The sequence below is a fragment of the Lineus longissimus genome, chromosome 9 (assembly GCF_910592395.1).
Source record: "Lineus longissimus chromosome 9, tnLinLong1.2, whole genome shotgun sequence".
Taxonomy (NCBI): domain Eukaryota; kingdom Metazoa; phylum Nemertea; class Pilidiophora; order Heteronemertea; family Lineidae; genus Lineus; species Lineus longissimus.
Window position 1 is genome coordinate 3,622,781 of NC_088316.1, and position 21,797 is coordinate 3,644,577.

At 40.7% G+C, this 21,797-nt stretch overlaps 2 protein-coding genes across 10 annotated transcripts in view; both read right to left on the reverse strand.

Annotated features, from left to right (window-relative positions):
* LOC135493154 (pericentriolar material 1 protein-like) overlaps nt 1-7,905 on the reverse strand; it is a 34,385-nt gene extending 26,480 nt beyond the window's left edge. For 6 of the 8 annotated variants that reach the window (XM_064780145.1, XM_064780147.1, XM_064780144.1 and 3 more), the window contains exons 1-5: nt 7,765-7,898; nt 3,554-3,719; nt 2,773-3,036; nt 1,193-1,354; nt 579-680 (exon numbers count right to left, since the gene is read on the reverse strand). In XM_064780145.1, the coding sequence (XP_064636215.1) occupies nt 579-680; nt 1,193-1,354; nt 2,773-3,036; nt 3,554-3,709 (684 nt within the window). In that variant the 5' untranslated portion in view covers nt 3,710-3,719; nt 7,765-7,898. Of the gene's footprint in view, nt 1-26; nt 120-578; nt 681-1,192; nt 1,355-2,772; nt 3,037-3,553; nt 3,720-7,764 lie in introns of all 8 variants that reach the window. The other 2 variants (XM_064780142.1, XM_064780141.1) reach the window with 2 other exon arrangements.
* Nucleotides 7,906-9,235: 1,330 nt separating this feature from the next.
* Nucleotides 9,236-21,797, reverse strand: LOC135493357 (fatty acid hydroxylase domain-containing protein 2-like). Of its 2 annotated transcripts, XR_010448222.1 has the most exons (8): nt 21,708-21,797; nt 19,562-19,728; nt 17,633-17,739; nt 16,723-16,844; nt 16,084-16,292; nt 15,359-15,631; nt 12,328-14,398; nt 9,236-11,959 (listed from the first exon to the last, which is right to left on the reverse strand). XR_010448222.1 is itself a non-coding variant. In XM_064780660.1 (7 exons), the coding sequence occupies exons 2-7, from the start codon at nt 19,717-19,719 to the stop codon at nt 14,221-14,223; spliced, it is 1,047 nt and encodes a 348-aa protein (XP_064636730.1). In that variant the 5' UTR covers nt 19,720-19,728; nt 21,708-21,797; the 3' UTR covers nt 9,236-14,220. The 2 variants fall into 2 exon arrangements, 1 of the variants encoding a protein (XP_064636730.1); XM_064780660.1 differs by having other exon boundaries at nt 9,236-14,398.

A 21,797-nucleotide genomic window follows, 5' to 3' on the forward strand; every position in this document is an offset into this window, starting at 1 on the left:
ATCTACCAACGAGGTATGGAACTAACCGATATTTTCAACAAAAAATCCATGTAATTCCTCTCCTGATCCTTTAACTGATCAATAACCTGTGTTATTTTATCAGCCTGATCTTCAATGCTCTGCGAAAACAAAAGAGACAAACGGACTGTTCAAAAGTACACAAGGCATGATTTTGAAGCTGGGAGGATTCATCCATCATGTCCATGGGTAATGGAGCCCATTGGTCTTGCTAAATAAGGCCACTAGATTAACAGAATTTTGCAGTGGACACATTCACTCAGTGCAAAACATATAAAAGCTCAATGTACAATTTAGAACTTTAAATTCTTCCAGTATCTTTCCCATTTTTTAATTTTCCGTGAGATTTTTTCACGAGACCATGTTTGAATCTACCTATCATCACAGATTAACAGAGCCCTAAAAAAGCCAATGGTACACATTTGACCAGAAACAGGCCTTAAACAATTGTGGGCTTTCACGGCAAATGTGCAAGTGCGCTCATATTGCAATTTTGTGGGACTACTTTTCATCCGTGACTGCTAATCAACCACAGCATACCGCAGATGCTAGCTACTTACAGAATCACCGGATGCCGACAGTAACGACTGCTTCATATTCGAGGCCTGCTTGATGTAACCGCGGATTTGCATCAACCGTCCGACGATGTGGTTGCTATCAGGCTGGAATGAGAACAATACGATGTCAGTGTTCTCTGCAGGGTCTGTGACTGAATGGTCTGGCGGATCTACGAAATTTGACGAAATCTTTCACGCACGTGGTGCACGTGGCGAAAAAATCGAAATTTTTCTTCAAGGTTCTTTTTTATTCACATCTCTTGACTTTGGTGAACTTTTAAAGCATTTTTCATGTCTTTAGACGCAAAATGGAGCTGTTGGAAGTAGACTTTATAGGAGTCCATGGGTCATAAAAAAAAATTCAAAAAACCCAACTTTTTTTTTCTTAGGCGCATGGCCAGGCGGCCCACCAGACCATTAAGGCTAGTGGAGAACCCTGGATTTAATGCTAACACAGTTTGGACATAACAGGCATCATGCGATCTGAACATCATGCGAAGCTCAGTAACAAGCTACAAGCTCATTTTTCTGATGACCTGAAGTTTTTTTCTCTTATTTCGATTAACTTGAAAGTTTTCTCCAAACAGCCGTAGCCCTAAAAGTGGTTTCAAGCCTACCTCTCCCTCTCCTAGATTTACATTCCTATTGTCACGTCTCTGCTCATCCATCGGCCGATTATCACGTCGGGGTCCGGACGTGTCCTGGTGTGTGTAGTTTGCAGGACGGTCTCGACGGCTGGGCATGTGGCGTTCATTGTTCCGCTCACCCTCGTTACTCACCTAGAATCAAATGAGAAAAAAATTAGGAAAATAGTTTGGTATCCGTCACCTCATCTCTAAGACTGCTCGGTGCTGTTCAGGGCAAAATGGCCTGGCTGAAGACAAGACCAAACAGTGTTGGGTGGAGGCCAACCGAGGACTATAGCCAAGTTCGACAGGCCTTGTCTCTTCGAAAATGAAGGCACTCAACAGATTTCTCAAGGCCCTTTTTAGACCCTTTCATAAACAATTTCATCAATGAGATGCAAGAGCCAACTATGTGGCTTTACCTGCTGTAAACAGAATTCAGTCAAACTGGAATTCAACAGGATTTTTAGGAACAATTCTAGATTACTTAAAGTTAAAATTTCAAGGTGCTCAATTTTTCTGAGCTCGGTGCTAAAAAGTGAGCACTCGAATTTGAGTTAAGGACCAGAGTAAAAATGAGCTCGCATAAAAGGCTAAGCCTGGATCAGGTTTTTGTTTACCTATGATAAAATTGAGCAAGATGAAGAATTTGACGCAGTAATTGACTGAACTCCTAAGAGTAAGAAACTTTTACATTCTAGTGTAAGGCATTTTATTCAATAAATTAAGGTGAGTCACTAGGCTTCACTCGCACTCACAGTTCAGCAAGATTTACCCAGCATCAAATCACTACCAAATTACATGTATTAGCCCGAATACACGTTAATTGGCTAATCAGCACAAAAAATTTAAGTCTTGCCACAACTAAACAAGCTTGATTACTGAAAATTAGATTAACCCAGATCAATCATCTCTAATTTCCTACATGAGGAGAATAAATAAGCGGAACATAAAGAGCAGGTTTCGATTCACAGAAATTATCATCACCTAAGTTTTTATAACAGACTCCGGGAATGCATTTGACCCCATTCATTAAAGTCTAGTAATAAAAAGATTTGCAACTCTAGAAATTGGACTGACTGGTATATACCTGTCAACTTTCTTGAGAAATTCGTGGGAGGCTCATACCCTAGTTGTTAAAACACCGCTGGCTACCACACAATAGTATTCTGGATGAACCGGCGTGGCTTTCATTTCAAGGAACTATAAAATTCCTGGCTCTTTAGAACAAGTTTCCAGCTCTTTCAAGGGATAAATTAATGAGAGTCAGTCGGACAAGACTAAAAGCTGTGGTCCCTTGTACCTGAGCCTCTATGTCAGGGCAAGTAGAAGATCTCACACAGGTGTATAGCCTATAGTCGACCCCATACCTCCGGCAAAAATCCAATAGGGTTACGACGCCAGTAATGACGATGATGATGATGATGATGATGATGATAATGAAGAGATGCTGCACTTTTTTTTCATACTTCAACTTGCACTTGCCCCTAGTAACCAGTCCCAAGTTGAAACGGACTAAGAAGTTGTGGCACCAACAACCCAACCTTTCGTCAACAACAATTAACACAAACCTCATCTTGATCACTGAAGTTCAGCTGTGTTTTCAGTTTTTCCAGTGCCACTCTCTGCGACGCGGGAGTATTAGCCGTCATCTTTGTCCGCGGGAATGTCGACGGGGTCCTGTGTCGATGATGGCGGTGGTCTGAACGGTCGGGTGACTCGTGCAACAACGACTGGCCCTTTTCTTTTTCCTTGTCCCGTTCTTTTTCGGGATTTTCTTTTTTGATTCGTTTGCTGCTGTCGAACATACTGCTCGGTCTCCAGTCAGAGAAATCCTGTTATTTAGAAATCAGAACTTTAGTCGCGCAATTCAGCACATGAACCGAACAGGAAGCTCTACCTCTAAACATGAACCAGGAACTATGGAAAATGACGACCTAAAGCAGAAATTTTTCCCTTATACAGTAGAACCTCTCTATTAAGGACACCCTCGGGACTGACAAGTGCTGTCCTTTATAGAGAGGTGTCCTGATTAGAGTGGTCAAATTGAATAGAAACAACCAATTTGGGACCAAAACTAGTGTCCTTAATAGATAGGTGTCCGCTAATAGAGGTTCTACTGTACCTCTAAACAAAACATGAACCAGGAACTAAGGAAAGTGACGACCCAAAGCAAAAAATTTTCCCACAAAAGCAAACTGTATTTGGCACATCTCTGTGGTATTTTGAACTTGTTAAACTTGACCCATTTCAGGTTTCAAAATCCCTAGAACCTCCTGATTTATTAAGCGCACCCTCAGGACTGATGCTGTCCTTGGAAAACTACAATATCCAATAACTTCAAAATGTTACCCAGTTGTTTGGCCTGTCCTCCTGAAGACTTGGTGCACTCCTGACACTGGTCCTGTCTTCACTGACATTGTCTGCCAAGTTGCTCTGTCTAACTTTGTAGGCCCCCTTGCCTCTCTTCCTCGGTTCCGACATGGCAGCTCGGCCCCCACTTGCCATCTTTCACAGCCTGAAATCATAAAATACACAGTCTATTGAAAAGTTGTCGCCGATGAATAACTAGAGAATAATTACAGTAGAACCTCTCTATTAAGGACACCCTCGGGACTGACAAGTGCTGTCCCTAATAGAGGTGTGTCCTGATTAGAGAGGTCAATTGAATAGAAACAACCAATTTGGGACCAAAACAGTGTCCTTAATAGAGAGCTTGTCCTTAATAGAGAGATTGTCCTTAATAGAGAGGTTGTCCTTAATAGAGGTGTCCGCTAATAGAGGTTCTACTGTTGTACATGTTTGTTATGTATTCTGGGTTCTCCACTGGGTTTTCTCAAGGTAGGGCGGTACCCTTGATTGTTGATATATTCAAGAAGTTTTCTCAGTGTGCTGTGCAACAAAGGTAGGGGAGCCAGCAATTTGAGGTAGGGTGGTCCAATTGAATAGCCTTTACGAAAATCTAGAGCAAGGTAGGGCGGCTCTTCAAAGGTAGGGTGGTAAGTTAAAGTTGCCAAGGTGGGGTGGGCCGCCTTTACAAATGGCCTTGTGGAGAACACTGGTATTGTACAGCCTCGCACAGACTGACAGCAACTTGGGGCTTTCGACTACTTTATTACAACTTTACAGCAGGCTGTGGGGGGTGCCTGTCACACCTTGGTGCAAAAACCTTTCAAAACTGCATGTACCGAACACGCTGCAACCCCGACCTGGACATATTCGTGGAGTTGGTTAAGATTTTAGTGTCCGAGCATCCGTACAGATTTTGCCACCAACATTGACGGACAACCCTGAAATCAAATCAAAATCGTATGCCTCCACTTGACTAGGCTACAGCACCCAGGCCTAAAAATTGTTGTGGAAAACACTTGATATGGAAAGGAGACCCTCCACATCGTGAAGTGCTCCTTTCATTTCAAAATGTTAGGGCTATCAACTTCCACCACTTATTAAGTATCAGTAAGTATAGTATCAATAAGTATAGTACAGTAGAACCTCTCTATTAAGGCCCCCCCCTGGGACTGACAAGTGCTGTCCTTTATAGAGAGGTGTCCTGATTAGAGAGGTCAAATTGAATAGAAACAACCAATTTGGGACCATAACTAGTGTCCATAATAGAGAGGTGTCCGCTAATAGAGGTTCTACTGTATTACATGTACAAGTAGTGCCAGTATTTTCAATTAATCAATCTAGCACGTCAGCCTACACGCATGATCAACAACAAGGGTTCCAAACGGAATCCAAACAGTTTGTGACGCCAAGAAACTTCCCCTATAGATCTATAGCACTGTTTGCTCTCTTCTCATGCATATTTAAATTGCCATGGCAACTGTAAACAATCCCCGGAACAGTCTTCCATGTGACCGCTAGCTCTACTGCTAGTTTCATTTGATAAGAAGGTGAAAATCAATATTTTCTTCTGAAGGCATGGCATTGAATCTTGTGTTTCAGCTGCAAATCTGAAAGGCAGGGCAGAAAAGGGCACAGCCAAAAAAAGGCAGAGTGCAGCTTTGAATGGAACTTTGCCAACTTGTGAAAAAAGCCCGAGCAAAGAGATAAAATTGGAAAAGGAAGGATGCTGTACCCTGGTCAGACTCTTTCGCTCAAGTTGTGAAACACCAATTGTTTGATTTTTGCAAAGAAGGCATCCTAACACCCTGCATGGCCAAGGTAATATTGGATATTGCAGCATTTCCAGGCTCAGAGGATAATTCATTTTGCAATAATTCCAAAACCAACCGGATCCTGGATCCGGTTTTTGATCCTTCTTCTACATGCAACTAAGGGGTGGGTGCCTTGAACACATATCATAGACATCAGGTGAAAAGGCACACTATAAATTCGTATGTTACATGTTATGTTTGAAGACCTGTCAGGAAACAGTATAGGGCCTTTATCAAGGCAAGTCCACTCCAATGATATTTTCACCACTAAAGTAAATTCCCAGTCCCACCGAGTCTAGAGTTATGACTTTCCTACTGCACGATTGGTGGACCTATCAAGTTCCTGAACATCATTTTCTACCCAAACACTAGGGACACTACTGTATGACATGGGTCATAATAACGCCCACAGGAATCCATTCAGCCTCACTCAAAGATAAAAAACAATACACCACAGAATCCACATATACATGTGCATGAACCTTTTACAAATTGATGTAGTCAATGTCAGTTATTTTACAAGATTATCCAGTTCCACTGCCAACACTCAGTCACACTCAAAAAGCTCAGCAAATACGACAATCAATCTTCTTCTTTAACTTACTAAAATTAGAATCTTTTTACAAAAGATGCTGGATCAATGACCGCTACTGCTTGTCAGGGCAACAATGATGTATGTCAACAATCACATGACATTTGGCTAGGTCAGAATCAAATGATGCGGCACGATAGTATTTGTACAAAGGGGCAAAGTCCACTCCAGTCTCCACTCCAGTGTCATCACAAGAATCAGTGAAGTTGAGTTGACTATTCAAAAGTCTCACGAACACACAAGAGAGAGTGAGACCTTGTAACACAATCAAGAGATTCCGTCTCTGTGATCTCACCTGTGACCTAGATTCTGCCTGTGCAACCAACAAATTAATGTCTGCAACCAAGTTAATTGTGTTGGAAGGCAAGACTGTGATCTGATTCTGGCCTGTGCAACCAAACTTTGGCTTTCTAGAGTACACTTTCATCCCTGTTTGTTGAAGAATCAAGACAATTCAATAACTAGTATAATCTCCTTACTCTACTAAAAAGAAATTACCCTTGGCTAAGGTAACTGTAAGGTATTTGTAGGGTATTGGAGGGTAAATGAGGGGGTAATTTGGCCCTGTCCAATTTACAGTACCTTAGCCAAGGGTAAATTTTTTTAGTACTAGGGAAATGCTCTCATGAAATACATAAGTAAGCACTTCTATCGTCATCACCATTTCACTCAACATTGTACTAGCCCTTAGCTTCTTTGCCAACAGACTTTGTCAGGTCAGTACAACAAGTCATGGAATTGCCATGTCTGTGTGTGGATGCCATCTGAGCGTTTCTTCCAAAAATTTTGAAGGCCAGGGATTTGGGAAATTAGCAGAGAAAAAAGCAGGGTGAAGATGGAAAAAGGGCAGGAAATAGAATTTTAGAAGAGCCCTTCTAACATTATACATTTCTCATTCTCAGTCTTAACCCACAAACAAAGTCTTCATCATGATATTGATATAGAGACAGAATTTATAAACTTGCACACCCCAGGCCCAAAGAAGAAGTGCCTGCACCCAAAACCAAAGAAAAAGTGACAGTCCGTTCCTTTTCCCTTGGGCTTTGGTCATCAATCATCTGTGCCATCACCACTTGACTCTCACTCATCCATAAAATAGCATTATGATCATCGACCATCTAATCAATGAACAGACTATCATCATCGACCAAGGACATGAAGGAAGATAATCATTTTATAATTTATCATGTTGGCCTGACACTGACACTGACAGTGACACCGACGACCACTTTTTCACTCCAGACCAAGGTATAACTATAAAGTCATTGTCAATGCCGCTTGGCTCTTGCTCTATTTATTTATTTTTCATCATAATCAATAAAAATAATCAATCTCAATGACAACGAATGATTGTCAAACATCAAACGAGGCCGACTCATGCGACTGAGACCAAGTCACGACATGAGTGCTGACTGCTCATCTTCGACTTAGGGCTAAGTCTTGGCTTTTTTTTAATTTTAGAAATGGCAGTTCTGCTCGTGGCAGTAGCGAGTAGGCCTACTTCCTATCATATCACAGTCACATTGGTAGACATCAATATCCCGACCCTTGGCCTTGGCTCCCAGTCCCATCCCTTCAACCTGAACTGCCCCCTCAGCCTGGACTTCATTATCTGATCTTTTCATGCTTTGGCTTTTTTCATTCCAATGCACACATAGTCTATAGGCATATAGGCCTACACATGCAACGAAGGATGCACATACTCAGGCCATAAATCATGAAATCGCATCACATTTTTCATTTTCGGGACGAATTTTGCTACAAAACTCAGCAAATCCGAGAGCAACAGAATATTTTTACAGCTTTACCTACACGTTAATTGACTCTAATGAATGCACACTGCTTTAACGAGCGTCGGTCTATCAAAAACGAGCAATCACAGCACAAATCACGAAAACTTGTCAAAAATCGAGGAATTCGATAGACTTGGCAGCCATATTGAAGCGCTGCGTATCGATATAAAAATAAGAGGAAAAATAGTGCTACACTAAAATACTACCCTACTAATCAAATGATCTTACATATGGCTTATTGGTACGTAAAAGTAATGTTAAGTAGGTTATATAATTTTTTCTCTTAGGTTTCACAAATTGCATAAGAAAAAACGAAAGTTAAAAAAGAATTTGACAGTGAGTGATTCGGTCGTCAAAAGTCCCGCGCTGATCGAAGTACCATTGGGTCGGACTAGGTGGCAGCAGCGCATGAGACGAAATAAGGACATTGTCACAACCAGTTCCTCTTGTCGCAACCTGATTTGTCCCAGCTGATTTATCATGCATAGTCAACAAGAAGGCTCTGGCAGCCCAATCATTTGCAGTGTTGTAAAAATCATTACATCATAATCAACAAGGACGATCAGATTGTGACTCATGATTGTCCTTCCTCATCACCTGCCTGTAAATTGATGTCCATCAGTTGTGGTGAAATTGCCAAAAGAGTGTGCGACTGTGAAATATATGGGCTACATAATATAAAATATATTTTTAATCTTTTTAGACTGTTATTGGAGAGATAGCTAGCACACCAGATCAACATTTATCAAGACAATTTGTGTCCATCCTCATGATAGGGCTCAGTAATGTTGATCTGACAACCTACCTCCCTGTTAAGAGCTCAGGTTGTGGTCACTTAAAAGGCCTACGCCGTTCGTTAAAAATTTTGAATTTGTAATTGAATTTGAAAATGTCGAATTGCGAAAACACATACTAAATATAAATTTAAACATTGCCGTTGTGTAGACTGATGTACAAATACTATGAATTCAAAGTCTAAACAGATTTGTATTCACAATAACTGCACTACGGCATTGTGTATTAGTGGATTTCTATTTAGGACCACAAGTAATTACGAACGGCATACCCCTTTATGCAAGTATCAATTTGTTTCTTGTACCCCCCCTCCTCAAGGGTAGTTAAGCTATCACCACTAATCTTTGCCGATGCTTGAGTAGTATTTATTTTTCCTTTAGTGAAAATTTGGCGAAGCTGGAAAGAATAAGGATGCTAATGTGTCGATGTCTTGTCGAACATACAGCCTTACCCAGTAAAATTAGTTCGGTTACTTTATATGACGGTGATAACTGATATATTGTTGATGGTGATTTCTTGACGAAAGAAAAAGTAGCATTGGTGAAAAAAGGGTGATGCTTGAGCCTTAAGATGTCGTTATAGGGTGATAAGGTGGCGTACCCTTGAGGAGGGGGGGTACAAGACACGAATTGACACTTGCATTAAGAGGACTACTTTCCATATAACAAAACAAAGTAGCTAATAACACGTCTTACATCACTAATCAAGCTTTATTTAAACCATCATATTAGCTTAAGCTATAGACAAAGTTATGGCACACTTGCGACAAGTACGGACTAGCACTTACATACAAGATCCCAAATTTCAGCATCGTTTGAAATTTTTTACCAAGAATATTGTACATTTAGCTCTAGAAACCACATACAAGTTAGTACACTTCCAGTAATAAAATGTGCGTAGTGGTCAGTCTTCTGGAGGCCTGGGACTACTCCAAATACAACAATATATTATGAACAACTCCCCAGCAATTTCAATTCTGCACCGTGCATCACAACCAAAATTAAGGACAACAAGAAGTATGTTTATACTGTGTAGACGATATTTCGTCAGTTTAAGTGCACATGTACCAAAGGACTTTTTATATGTGTCATTAAGCCAATGTGAAAAGGACGCACCAAAACTGGCTAAAAAGCGTCTACACAGTATATTGTACTGGGGTCTTACAGTTGCACCAAAAGTATTTGCACACGTTGTCATTGTGTTATAATGATATAAAGGTAACACCAGGACCACTCCGACTGTTTCTCCCATGCCTCTTGACTACACTTATTCATCATACCAGAGTGAGAGTTTCTTCGATTTGGTCAAGTGCGTCAATATCATCAATAAAGTGAGGTGCAAATTCAAGACACACAACAACCTATACTAAGTGTGGAAATGAAAGTTCCCTATCATACATGTGGGGAAAGTTCCCTATCACACATGTGGGGAAAGTTCCCTATCACACATGTGGGGAAAGTTCCCTATCATACATGTGGGGAAAGTTCCCTATCACACATGTGGGGAAAGTTCCCTATCATACATGTGGGGAAAGTTCCCTATCATACATGTGGGGAAAGTTCCCTATCACACATGCGGGGAAAGTTCCCTATCACACATGCAGGGAAAGTTCCCTATCATACATGTGGGGAAAGTTCCCTATCATACATGTGGGGAAAGTTCCCTATCATACATGTGGGGAAAGTTCCCTATCACACATGCGGGGAAAGTTCCCTATCACACATGCAGGGAAAGTTCCCTATCATACATGTGGAGAAAGTTCCCTATCATACATGTGGGGAAAGTTCCCTATCATACATGTGGGGAAAGTTCCCTATCATACATGTGGAGAAAGTTCCCTATCATACATGTGGGGAAAGTTCCCTATCATACATGAAGGGAAAGTTCCCTATCATACATGTGGGGAAAGTTCCCTATCATACATGTGGGGAAAGTTCCCTATCATACATGTGGAGAAAGTTCCCTATCATACATGTGGGGAAAGTTCCCTATCATACATGAAGGGAAAGTTCCCTATCATACATGTGGGGAAAGTTCCCTATCACACATGTGGGGAAAGTTCCCTATCACACATGTGGGGAAAGTTCCCTATCACGCATGTGGAGAAAGTTCTCTATCATACATGTGGGGAAAGTTCCCTATCACACATGCGGGGAAAGTTCCCTATCACACATGTGGGGAAAGTTCCCTATCACACATGTGGGGAAAGTTCCCTATCACGCATGTGGAGAAAGTTCCCTATCATACATGTGGGGAAAGTTCCCTATCACACATGCGGGGAAAGTTCCCTATCACACATGTGGGGAAAGTTCCCTATCACACATGTGGGGAAAGTTCCCTATCACACATGTGGGGAAAGTTCCCTATCACACATGTAGGGAGAGCATATACAAAGTAGACACTGGAGTACAAAACATAGGAGTATTAATGTAAACCAAAGAAGAGAATGACCAGGTCAATCTCATTCAAAGAGATCCGGTCGTGGCACAAGTCTTTATTCAGACTAGCTGAACATGGTAAAATAACTAAATTGGTGATTGCTTCTTATGCACCTCATTGGCAACATAATCAACTACCTGAGGGGAAATCGAAACAGCTAACATTTATCAATGCAAGGTTATTCCCGCCTTTGGTTTTAACCAGGCCGTTCAAAACTCCCCATTTTTATAAGCATTTTGCTAATGAATGTACAACTGGTATTAAGGTAAAGTGATACAATTTAGATCTGGTACAATTATAGTCTTCGCGTGCATTGATGTGCAATAACAGCTCTTTTCAACACTGCAGGCCAGGGGCTGTTCAGTCAAGCAATCACTTATGAAATAGTTCCAATGATTGCACCAACTGTTCACTTTGAATCAAATATGCCTCATGAGTCATACAGGTCACAAGAAAATTTCTTTCTGGTACTAAGAAAACGGTGCTGTGTTATAGCCCAGCCAATCAGATAATGTCTACTGTGCCTAATCCTCAGCAGCGTCTGCCTAGAGCACAGGCACTAGGATTCGTCATATCGTCAAGGGTAAAAGACAACACCTTTTAAACAGCTGTCAGCCTACATGTAAACAAGTACAGTAGAACCTCTCTATTGAGGACACCCTCGGGACTGACAAGTACTGTCCTTAATAGAGAGGTGTCCTGATTAGAGAGGTCAAATTGAATGGAAACCACCAGTTTGGGTCCAAACCTAGTGTCCTTAATTGAGAGGTTGTCCTTAATTGAGAGGTTGTCCTTAATAGAGAGGTGTCCGCTAAGGGAGGTTCCACTGTACTTTGTCAGTCCCAAATAAGAAATGACTGTACTTTTATGAGATTCTTGTGTTGTACGATGGCTAGCTTGGCCAATAACTGCAGATACAGTCGATTTCAAAATCCAAAAATGAAGGAACAGTATTATCAACCGTAATGGTATCAACCTCCAGGGAAAAAAGGGTCAACAAAAATCAAAAAGGGAAACCAAAATCCCATCCCTAGCTGGTACCTTACAATATACAGTAGAACCTCTCTATTAAGGACACCCTCGGGACTGACAAGTGCTGTCCTTAATAGAGAGGTGTCCTGATTAGAGAGGTCAAATTGAATGGAAACACCCAATTTGGGACCAAAACCAGTGTCCTTTATAGAGAGGATGTCCTTAACAGAGAGGTGTCTGCTAAGGGAGGTTCTACTGTAGTTTGATATCACAGAAATTGGTTGTGTGCCTTTTCCAGAGGGTCATTTGCTTACACAATACAGTAAAACCAAAAATGAAGGAACAGTATTATCAACCGTAATGGTTTTCAACCTCCAGGGAAAAAAGGGTCAACAAAAATCAAAAAGGGGAACCAGGATCCCATCCCTAGCTGGTACCTTACAATATACAGTAGAACCTCTCTATTAAGGACACCCTCGGGACTGACAAGTGCTGTCCTTAATAGAGAGGTGTCCTGATTAGAGAGGTCAAATTGAATGGAAACACCCAATTTGGGACCAAAACCAGTGTCCTTTATAGAGAGGATGTCCTTAACAGAGAGGTGTCTGCTAAGGGAGGTTCTACTGTAGTTTGATATCACAGAAATTGGTTGTGTGCCTTTTCCAGAGGGTCATTTGCTTACACAATACAGTAAAACCGCTCTAATAAGGACACCCCAGGGACTGATAACAAGTGTTGTCCAAACAACAAGTGTTGTCCTTAATAGAGAGGTGTCCTGATTAGAGGGGCCCAATTGAATGGAAGCAGTCAACTTGGGACAAAACCTAGTGTCCTTTATAGAGAGGGTGTCCTTGATAAAGAGGGAGGTCCACTTAGGGAGGTTCCACCGTATAAGGAGTCTTTATTTTGATATCGACAATATCTGAATACATTTAAGCAAGCCTTAAATTATTAAGCTGTAACATGCAAAACACTTCTTTGAAATTCCAACTCGACAAAAAAAGCTAAACATCATTAGTATAACAATCCCTCTAATTCACATTAACATTAACATATATTATCTATGGAACCAACTGAACCTCTGAATATAACATGTTTGTGGTATATTATGGTGATTTAAATATTCCTCTGTTAGACACATAGGGCCAAATTCATCAAGGGCGTTAAGCTTAAAACAGCGTTTAACTACTGAATAGACATATTCTGGTCCTTCATGTAAATCTTCACAGAATATGAATAGGCCCTGAAACTGATTAGAGAGAAGTTGCACACGTCTAACCCTTAAACGCCCTTTATGAATTTGGCCATTAAAGTTTCCGCAGACAAGAAATTCTGTAAGTGACGACAGGAGTCCAAGCAATGCAATTACGCAATTCTGTCAATCCAGAAATATTTACGTGCCCTTTATTGTCAGTTTTCAGGTTTAGATGATCTTTGAGCAGGGAAGTATAGAAAAAGTATACTATATGAGAACTATTAGTATCATGATTATCATCATGAATCCACAATTATGTGGCCACGATAATAAAAAGTTACTGAAGTTATGTCACAGGTTTTTCAAAATGCTAAATTTCGTGTTACAGGGTTTTCAAAACACATAATTTTGCAAAAAACGCAAATTCAAATGGCTGCAAATATTTCTGAGTAAACAGTAATCTGACCTGGATAGTATACATTCAGGATAGGGGCACATTTGAATGACACTAGACTATAAAGCGGCCAAGCCAATTATTTTATCCGTTTAGCGGGCCCTCCCTCATTGATTTTGCCATTTTGGGAATAAAAATAAAATTGAGTTTTAAGACATTTTTATTTTTAAAATACATGTTCATGCCTAATAATGCTGCAGGCATAATGGCACCCATAAAAAAATTGACCAAAAAAGCAATCAGATTATTTTTAGAAGCAAATTCTAAAACGGGCAGCATGAATGAGATTGAGATACAGTGTCCTTTAGAAAAAAATACATCGATTTTTTTCAAGTTTTAATTTCATTCTTCCCCTGATGACAGTTTGACTAAAAATGTGAAATGATTTTATACAGGGGAAATACCTTGGATTATCTAACTACTGGGAGAAAAATTATCCATTATTCATCACCTATCAAAAAGAGTCTTTCTATTATCAACGATGTTTTACGGCCAAGTTTTATTTTCATTTTTATTCCTCAACCTACAAACCATTTTCGGCAAATCTGTCCGCTATTCAGAGAAAATAATCGGTGTAGCCTTATGCAGTAGCGCGTCAACAGATTATTCCAACAGCCTACTCGCTCAGTTCCTTCTTGCCCTTCTGGCCCTTTTTATTGTCGGGAAATTGCTGACTCATCGGCGTCAATCCCAGAAGGAGGCTGTGACGTTCGTACTGCTTCGACGCACGGAACTGCAAATCGGTACCATGGAAACGATCCAAAATGCCTAAAACACCAAAGTTGTTTGTGAATCTGAAATAGACAGTATAGTATTCTCATCAGTATTATGATATTCTCATCAGGGTGATAATCTCTTCATTCTAATCATTATCATGATGTTCTCATCCGTATCATGATATTCTCATCAGTAATATAATATTCTCATCAGTAATATAATATTCTCATCAGTAATATAATATTCTCATCAGTACTATATTATTCTTATCAGTATTATAATATTCTCATCAGGGTGAAAAACCTCTTCATCAGTATTATGATATTCTCATCAGGGTGATTATCTCTTCATTCTAATCATTATCATGATGTTCTCATCCGTATCATGATATTCTCATCAGTAATATAATATTTTCATCAGTAATATAATATTCTCATCAGTAATATAATATTCTCATCAGTAATATAATATTCTCATCAGTAATATAATATTCTCATCAGTAATATAATATTCTCATCAGTAATATAATATTCTCATCAGTAATATAATATTATCATCAGTAATATAATATTATCATCAGTAATATGATATTATCATCAGTAATATAATATTCTCATCAGTACTATAATATTTTCATCAGTAATATAATATTCTCATCAGTAATGTAATATTCTCATCAGTAATATAATATTCTCATCAGTAATGCATGTATAATATTCTCATCAGTACTATAATATTCTCATCAGTATTATGATATTCTCATCAGGGTGAAAAACCTCTTCATCAGTATTATGATATTCTAATCAGTATTATGATGTTCTCATCCACTTTTTGGCTTATGAGACACTCTTAACTTCCAAACTCCTATCTCTAATGCCTGGCGAGAAGGCAGTTTGTACCCTATATTTAACTAGCTGGCGGCTAACCAACCGGCCGCATCGGAAAGAGGTTATCAGCGGGCCTTGAACCTTCGACCTTCTGTTCACGAGGCTGACACCTTAACCACTAGGCCATCGAGATCGGTAGATGTAGCTTACTTGAGATGATGAAAATCGTGTGCCTCTGGTGACGGGAGCAGCGGGAAGTGGTACCCGGAATGAGCGACAGTCGTGGAGAGTAGCGCCACGGAGAACCAGAGCCAAGCCGTCCCGATGTGCGAACCGAGGAGGAACGGTCCGAGCATTGGTGGGAAGAGATTGCTGAGGACGTGTTCGATCGGATGAGCGTAGATCGAGATGAAGCCAATCGGCGCGGTCCACTCGTGGTGAATTTTGTGAATGTGTTTGTAAAGTCGTGGGTGGTGGAGCATTCTGGAAGAAAAGAGAATAAAGAATTACAGTGGAACCTCTCATAGCGGACACCTCTCTACCAAGGACGCCCTCTCTATTAAGGACACTGCATCTGGTCCCAAATTAGTCATTTCCATTCAAATCGACCTCTGTTATCAGGACATCTCTCAATTAAAGACAGCACATACCAGGGTGTCCTTTTAGAGAGGTTCTACTGTAGTTATAATCAGTTTCATGTATTATCCATAGATTGGTGAAAACAGAAGAATCAGATCAAATACACTGTTACAGAAATTCCATATATGTCACGTCGTAAGCTGGTGTAACATGTTCATGTCCTGAAGGTTTATTGGGTAAGATACACGATGAATGATATGATTTGAAGCAGGCGTGTGCATGAGTTACGTCACACTAGCCCATTGACGTTACAATACACATATGGCTGACGGACACCAGCTGGTGTTCACACTCACCTGTGACTGTAATAGAAAGTAAACTCCTCGACCACGCTGCAGAAGCCTATCTCAAAAAGCACCCATTGGAACGTTGGGAGGTCGTCGCCCCGGTACGGAACGCCGCGCCACTCGTATGCCTTGTACATGAAGACGATGAATGGCGTGCTGACCACAATGATGTTGAATAAAATTTGAATGACAGCACGCCGGAATTTCTTACGATCCATCTGAAAATAAGTGGACATCATTAGTTAAAGATATCAGTATTTGTATTATTAAAGAGATCCAGTCATGGCACAAGTCTTTATTTAGACTAACAGAACGTGGTAAAAATGACTAAATTGGCCGACTTCTTATGCAACTCATTGGCTACCTAATCACCTACCTATGGAGAACTCGAAACTGTTAACATATCAATGGAATCTTATTCCCACCTTAGGTTTTAACCGGGCCGTTCAAAACTCCCCATTTTTATAAGCGTTTTGCTATAGGTTTCCTTTAACTACATGCTGTAAACTGGGTTACGTTGTGTTCATCTGTGACCGTGGTAAACACAACAAAATTTCTTCACATATGGGAAATGGGTTCGTCACCGGGCCTGCTACTGGGTTCGTCAACGGGCCCGCTATCCATGGTACTAAATTGGTGTGGCCTTACCGGAACATTCTGGTCCTCTTGTACTTTATACCTCAACAGAAAGGCGGGTTTTCCCGTCAGGTCGAGAAATACGAGAAACGAGTTGCCCAAGACGAATACGCCATTGGTAACGATCAAAGTACCTGAAAAAAAAGGGCCAAAAACGTAAAAAACTTTTCATTGTATAACCCTTTCACTGCCAATTGCGACTGGTGGAACAAAGTTGTGTCAAGCTGTGTCACAGTGCGCCAACTGCAAGTGCAGCCCCTGACATTTTTGGAAAATGACCGAACTTCCATTGTTGGCTTATATAAAACGGCCAATTGTATTAGATGGCGTGGTGGAGCATAACCAAACTGATCCATACAAGTGTAGTTCTAATAGTATACACATATTTTTTTCAATATCTGGGAAAAAATTCAGTCTGAAGACACAAAAAAAACTATTCTTTGATGATTAGCATGTCTTGCTGTTGTTGGGATATTCTCGATTCACGATTTTATGTCATTTCTCAAATTTGACACCAATTTAACAAAACAGATTCCATGCACTACTCCAGCAATTTTCTATGATTTTTTCATTGTAGAGCGCATGAAATATCAAAAATGAAAAATTGGGCCAGCACAGCACGACTCATGAATTGGGCCAGTGAACGGATTAATTACATACTCATGAACTGTATTTACTCCCTTCCGACTATGAACACCGTGCCACTTCAGTTGGCCGCTACCGGGTAATTTGAGTGATCGGCCCAGTGATTCCTTTTCCGGCCAGGGAGCAGTGTCAGTACTGTCACAAGCATCGCATATTTCTCTCCACAAGGCCAGGAGCCCTGGTTGCATCTCATTCATTGACTCAAAGTGACAAACCCAAGGTCACGCACAATGAGTCTGTGTCACGGTCAAGTCCTGAATACACGAGTAATACATACCAAGAATGAAAAGCGCTGCATTGTTTTCGAGAAACCAGTTGATGTAGAGTGATTCCCAGTGTCTTACCCAGAAATCAGCCGACGCACCCCAGAATCTCTGCATGTGCCTGAAAAGACGTAACATCAGAAAGCCTGTTCATTCACGAGAAATCTACCATGTTTAAAATCAACTGCTACTGCTGAATCGGTTGCCTTGTTTGTTGGGTGGCAGATTGTGAATAGATAGTTTATGATCCTTGAGGAAGACATTCTGCCCCCAGGGATGTTTAAGGTTGACATTTCCAGCTGGCCTCGGCCTGTAAACTTTCTCGATTTTTTATCAGTCTAAGAATAGAAATTTTGCATGAGAAAACTCTCAGAGCAAATAAAGAAGGAATTTGAAATGAATATAGCAAGTCTACACCAGATTAAAATTGTTTTTTTTCAAGTAAGATAGTGACCTATGCCCAAGTAGTGACCATTGCCATAGCAACCTCCTAGACCCAAAGAGATGTGGTTATTCAGAATACCAAAACACTGTAGTACAGAGTGTCACTGTTTACAGTGCATGAAGCACTGTGCCACGTTATGGTGGCAGCGGAGGCAATCAAAGCCACTTTTGGCAGATGCAAAATAGCGAAGCAGTCAAAATCACATTTCAGTGTGGTGTTTTGAAATACAGTGGAACCTCCCTCAGTGGACACCTCACTATAAAGGACAACCTCTCTATAAAGGACACTAGTTTTCGTCCCAAATTGGTTCTTTCCATTCAATTTGACCTCTCTAATCAGGACATCTCTCTATCAAGGACAGCTCTTGTCAGTCCCGAGAGTGGCCTTTATAGGTTCTACTGTAGAAATCAATGATGCTTCACTGTCGGTATCGGTCATCTCACCAACCACTTCACATGTTGAGCTGACATTTCACCCAAAATCATGTCTTCAACCTCGATTTTGGCCTAAATTTAGCTCCACCTATGCAGTGTTTGGTGAAATGAAACTTCCAGTTTGGGCTCAGTTCAGTCTCAATTCTTTAAACCGAAGACCAGCACAGCAGCTAAGGCAAGTATGCCAAAAAGGATGGCAGAGCAACAAAAAAAACCAAAATAATCTGAAATAATGCTGCTTTTCTTGAGCTCTGTGACACGTTTTCAACTTTGAACAAGGCTACTAACCGAACAGCACGAATGCCATAAGTGTGTTTAACTTGAAGGTAACTGAAAAAAATCATGAATAAAAAAGGTTTTTCCAGCCAGTTAAAAAAGCAATGCTCTTCCTTTGATGAAAATTTTTCAAGCCTAGATGAATTATTGAGGCCTGTTAAAAAAGTGTTATTTGAATATTGCAAGCTCTACATGAACATGAATATTATTGCCCTAATTGTTATATTTCCTATTTTCTAAATTCTACATATCTATGGAGTTGGTCAGCTTGTTGCCTGATGTCAAGTAATTCCAAGTAATTTGTCATTCTAAATCTAAGTAAAATACATTCCCAGTTGAATTCATTGCTTTGCAATTAAACTAAATTGACTTGACATTGAAATCAAGGATGCGGCAGTGCTCAGGGCAAAAAAATGAAAATCGTTCCAAGTGAAAATACTGTTCTTAGAATAGAAATACCCTTGAAACTGATATTAAAAATTCAAAGTTCTGATGAGAGCTGGAGACATAGATCTTTTCCTGTCTGCTGTCAAATTCTAACACTTTTCAAGAGAGAATGGAAATCCTCCAATATAGTAGAACCTCTCTATTAAGGACACCCTTCGGACTGACAAGTGCTGTCCTTAATAGAGAGGTGTCCTGATTAATAGAGAAGTGAAACTGAATGGAAACAACCAATTTGGGAGTGGGACCGAACCTAGTGTCCTTAATAAAGAGGTTGGAGAGGTGTCCGCTAAGGGAGGTTCCACTGTTATTGGAAATGTCACATCCACTCATGAATTACCTACCATATAACGGAGTTCCTGACAGCAGCAAAAACAATGAGAGCAGATCCAACAATCCATGCTGTTTTCTTCACTAGCTCCAACAGCTTGGTTGGCTTGTCTCCAACAACTGGCTGCCCCACCACTGGTGTCGCCACAGGAGATTCTTCAGAACTCCTCATCCTGCGAACCTTTGGGATGAAAAAGATTGCAAATATAAAGGACGTTACTAAAAAACAAGTCAATTCCACCATTCTTTATGTCTTCTTCACCAGTTGTAACAGCTCGATTGGTTGGCTTGTCCGTCACAACTTCTAAAGTCATCAATCAATCAAGAGAGCTTGCCGGACCGGGCCAGATGTTTAACCTCCTCCAGCTCTATAGACTTTCAAAGTACATGGTGCTTAGCTCAAGTAGGCTTTGAAGTGTTTTACATAACAACTGCACCTTCTGTTGACTTATTGATCAGGGCCATATTTAGTGCGGATGGGGGATGGGGCCGTTGCAGAGTTAAATGTGTTTTTCATGAAGGTGATCTCCCCCCCCCCCCACCCCGTGGATTAAAAAAAAGTCAAATATGACCCTCCATATTTATTCAAGCCAAGGTCTTATAATACTGATTCAAGCCAAGGTCTTGAACCAGATGACACTTGACAATGCACAATCATAGGCCATCCCCCCCCCCCACCCTGTCGTATTTACCTATTTCCCATTTGAGAGGTACATGTGAACTTTAATTGAAGTATTAGGGTATTGAATGGGCCAATAGGCAACCTGGACCACATTGGGTGCAAATTAATCAGAATTTAATTAGAGTCGAGCTCTCACAGAGTCTGACTGACTTGACTCTCACTTGAATGAAAACTTGACAATTATAGTGCACTGTTCACGCTGTCATCAATGAAAGATTCCAGGTGTTACCAAATCTTTTACATGAAGCACACAAATCATGCGGTATGCCCTGCCAATTTTTTTGCGTGCAATTTATAACACTAACAGCTGCATATATAGGCAGGCGCAGATCCAAGGGGGTTTGGGGTTCCAAACCCTGACTCCTCCCCACAGCAACACAAAATTTTCGAAACATGTATCATCAAGATTGGCCTGATACCTAAATCAAAATTGTAGATATAAGAATTTTCTTATGGAAGATCCCATACTCCCGCAACCGCATACCAATGTCCAGATTCTTGACCCCTGAGAACATGTGTGACCTAAGCCTACCTGTAAGCAGCGCTTGTGAATAAATGAAAAAATCTGTTACAATTTCTTTGATTCGAGGCCAAGGCGCTGGTACTGTTTGACATTACAGGGCCTATGAATGACTTTGGAAGGATGCCAATTTGGCCAATGTACAAAGTTGATCATGATGTACAGCGTACATCTACCAAACAGCAGGGTCCTATCAAATGACACTCACTGTCTCAAGTGGGAGTACTTTAGAACCGACTCAGTCAAGTGGGAGTCCTTTAGAACCGATCAATCGAGTAGCCTTGCCCCATTGTCAGATTAATGTGTGGGCGTGCCTCAATTTCATTTCTGGCACGAATTGGGGGAGCGATATTTTTCATTTTGTAAGCTTTTTCTAACGAACGCAGCCTCAGGCTAATATAGGCTTAGGCCATCTGTCATTCTGTCTTCTTCTTCTACTACTCTACTTCATTTTAGGTTGTGGCAGTTTGACTGTTTGCCCATGCATGGAGGGAAGGGTAAACGTGTTTTAAAAGTCGATGTAATGTCCAATTAACAATTAACGTGCGGTAAAGAGTTCGTAAAGACGTAAGTGGTGCTGGGGATATCATTGACGCTTCTTCTCGTAAACTATTCGCTCGTCTGACAAGTCCCGAGTGTGCGCCTTTTTGTTTAGGCCCTGCCGCCAGTGGATGTGAAAAGGACCATCCATGCTGTCATCCGCTCTTAACTCAGTAGACAGTATAACTGAGTGTGGGAGCATCATCGCCACTCAGCATCGTTCAATAATGAAGGCAGTGCATGCATGTATTTTCATGTTTGTCAACGTGTGTGTGGTGGGATTTTTATGTATGCCTAGCCCTAATATTATAGTAAGCTGCCTAGGATCTTCTGTCTGCATTGTCACCGTTTGAAAGCTAAATATAGATAGATATAGCGAAGAAGCCACAGCCGAATAAGACAGAGGCCTTAGTTTTACCTTAACACTTCTTGAAATATGATTTGAGTATATTCGAGCAGAAATGGTTTCACAACAGTCATGTATGTTTCTAGGCAAGGGTTTGTTTTG

What these genes read in the sequence shown, in the direction of transcription:
- LOC135493357 (XM_064780660.1), bottom strand. Translation starts at nt 19,719, where the DNA reads ATGAGGAGTTCTGAAGAATCTCCTGTGGCGACACCAGTGGTGGGGCAG. An exon ending in GTCAGGAACTCCGTTATATG is followed by an intron (nt 17,740 to 19,561) that starts GTAGGTAATTCA and finishes ACGTCTTTTCAG; the next exon opens with GCACATGCAGAGATTCTGGG. An exon ending in TGCAGCGCTTTTCATTCTTG is followed by an intron (nt 16,845 to 17,632) that starts GTATGTATTACT and finishes CTTTTTTTTCAG; the next exon opens with GTACTTTGATCGTTACCAAT.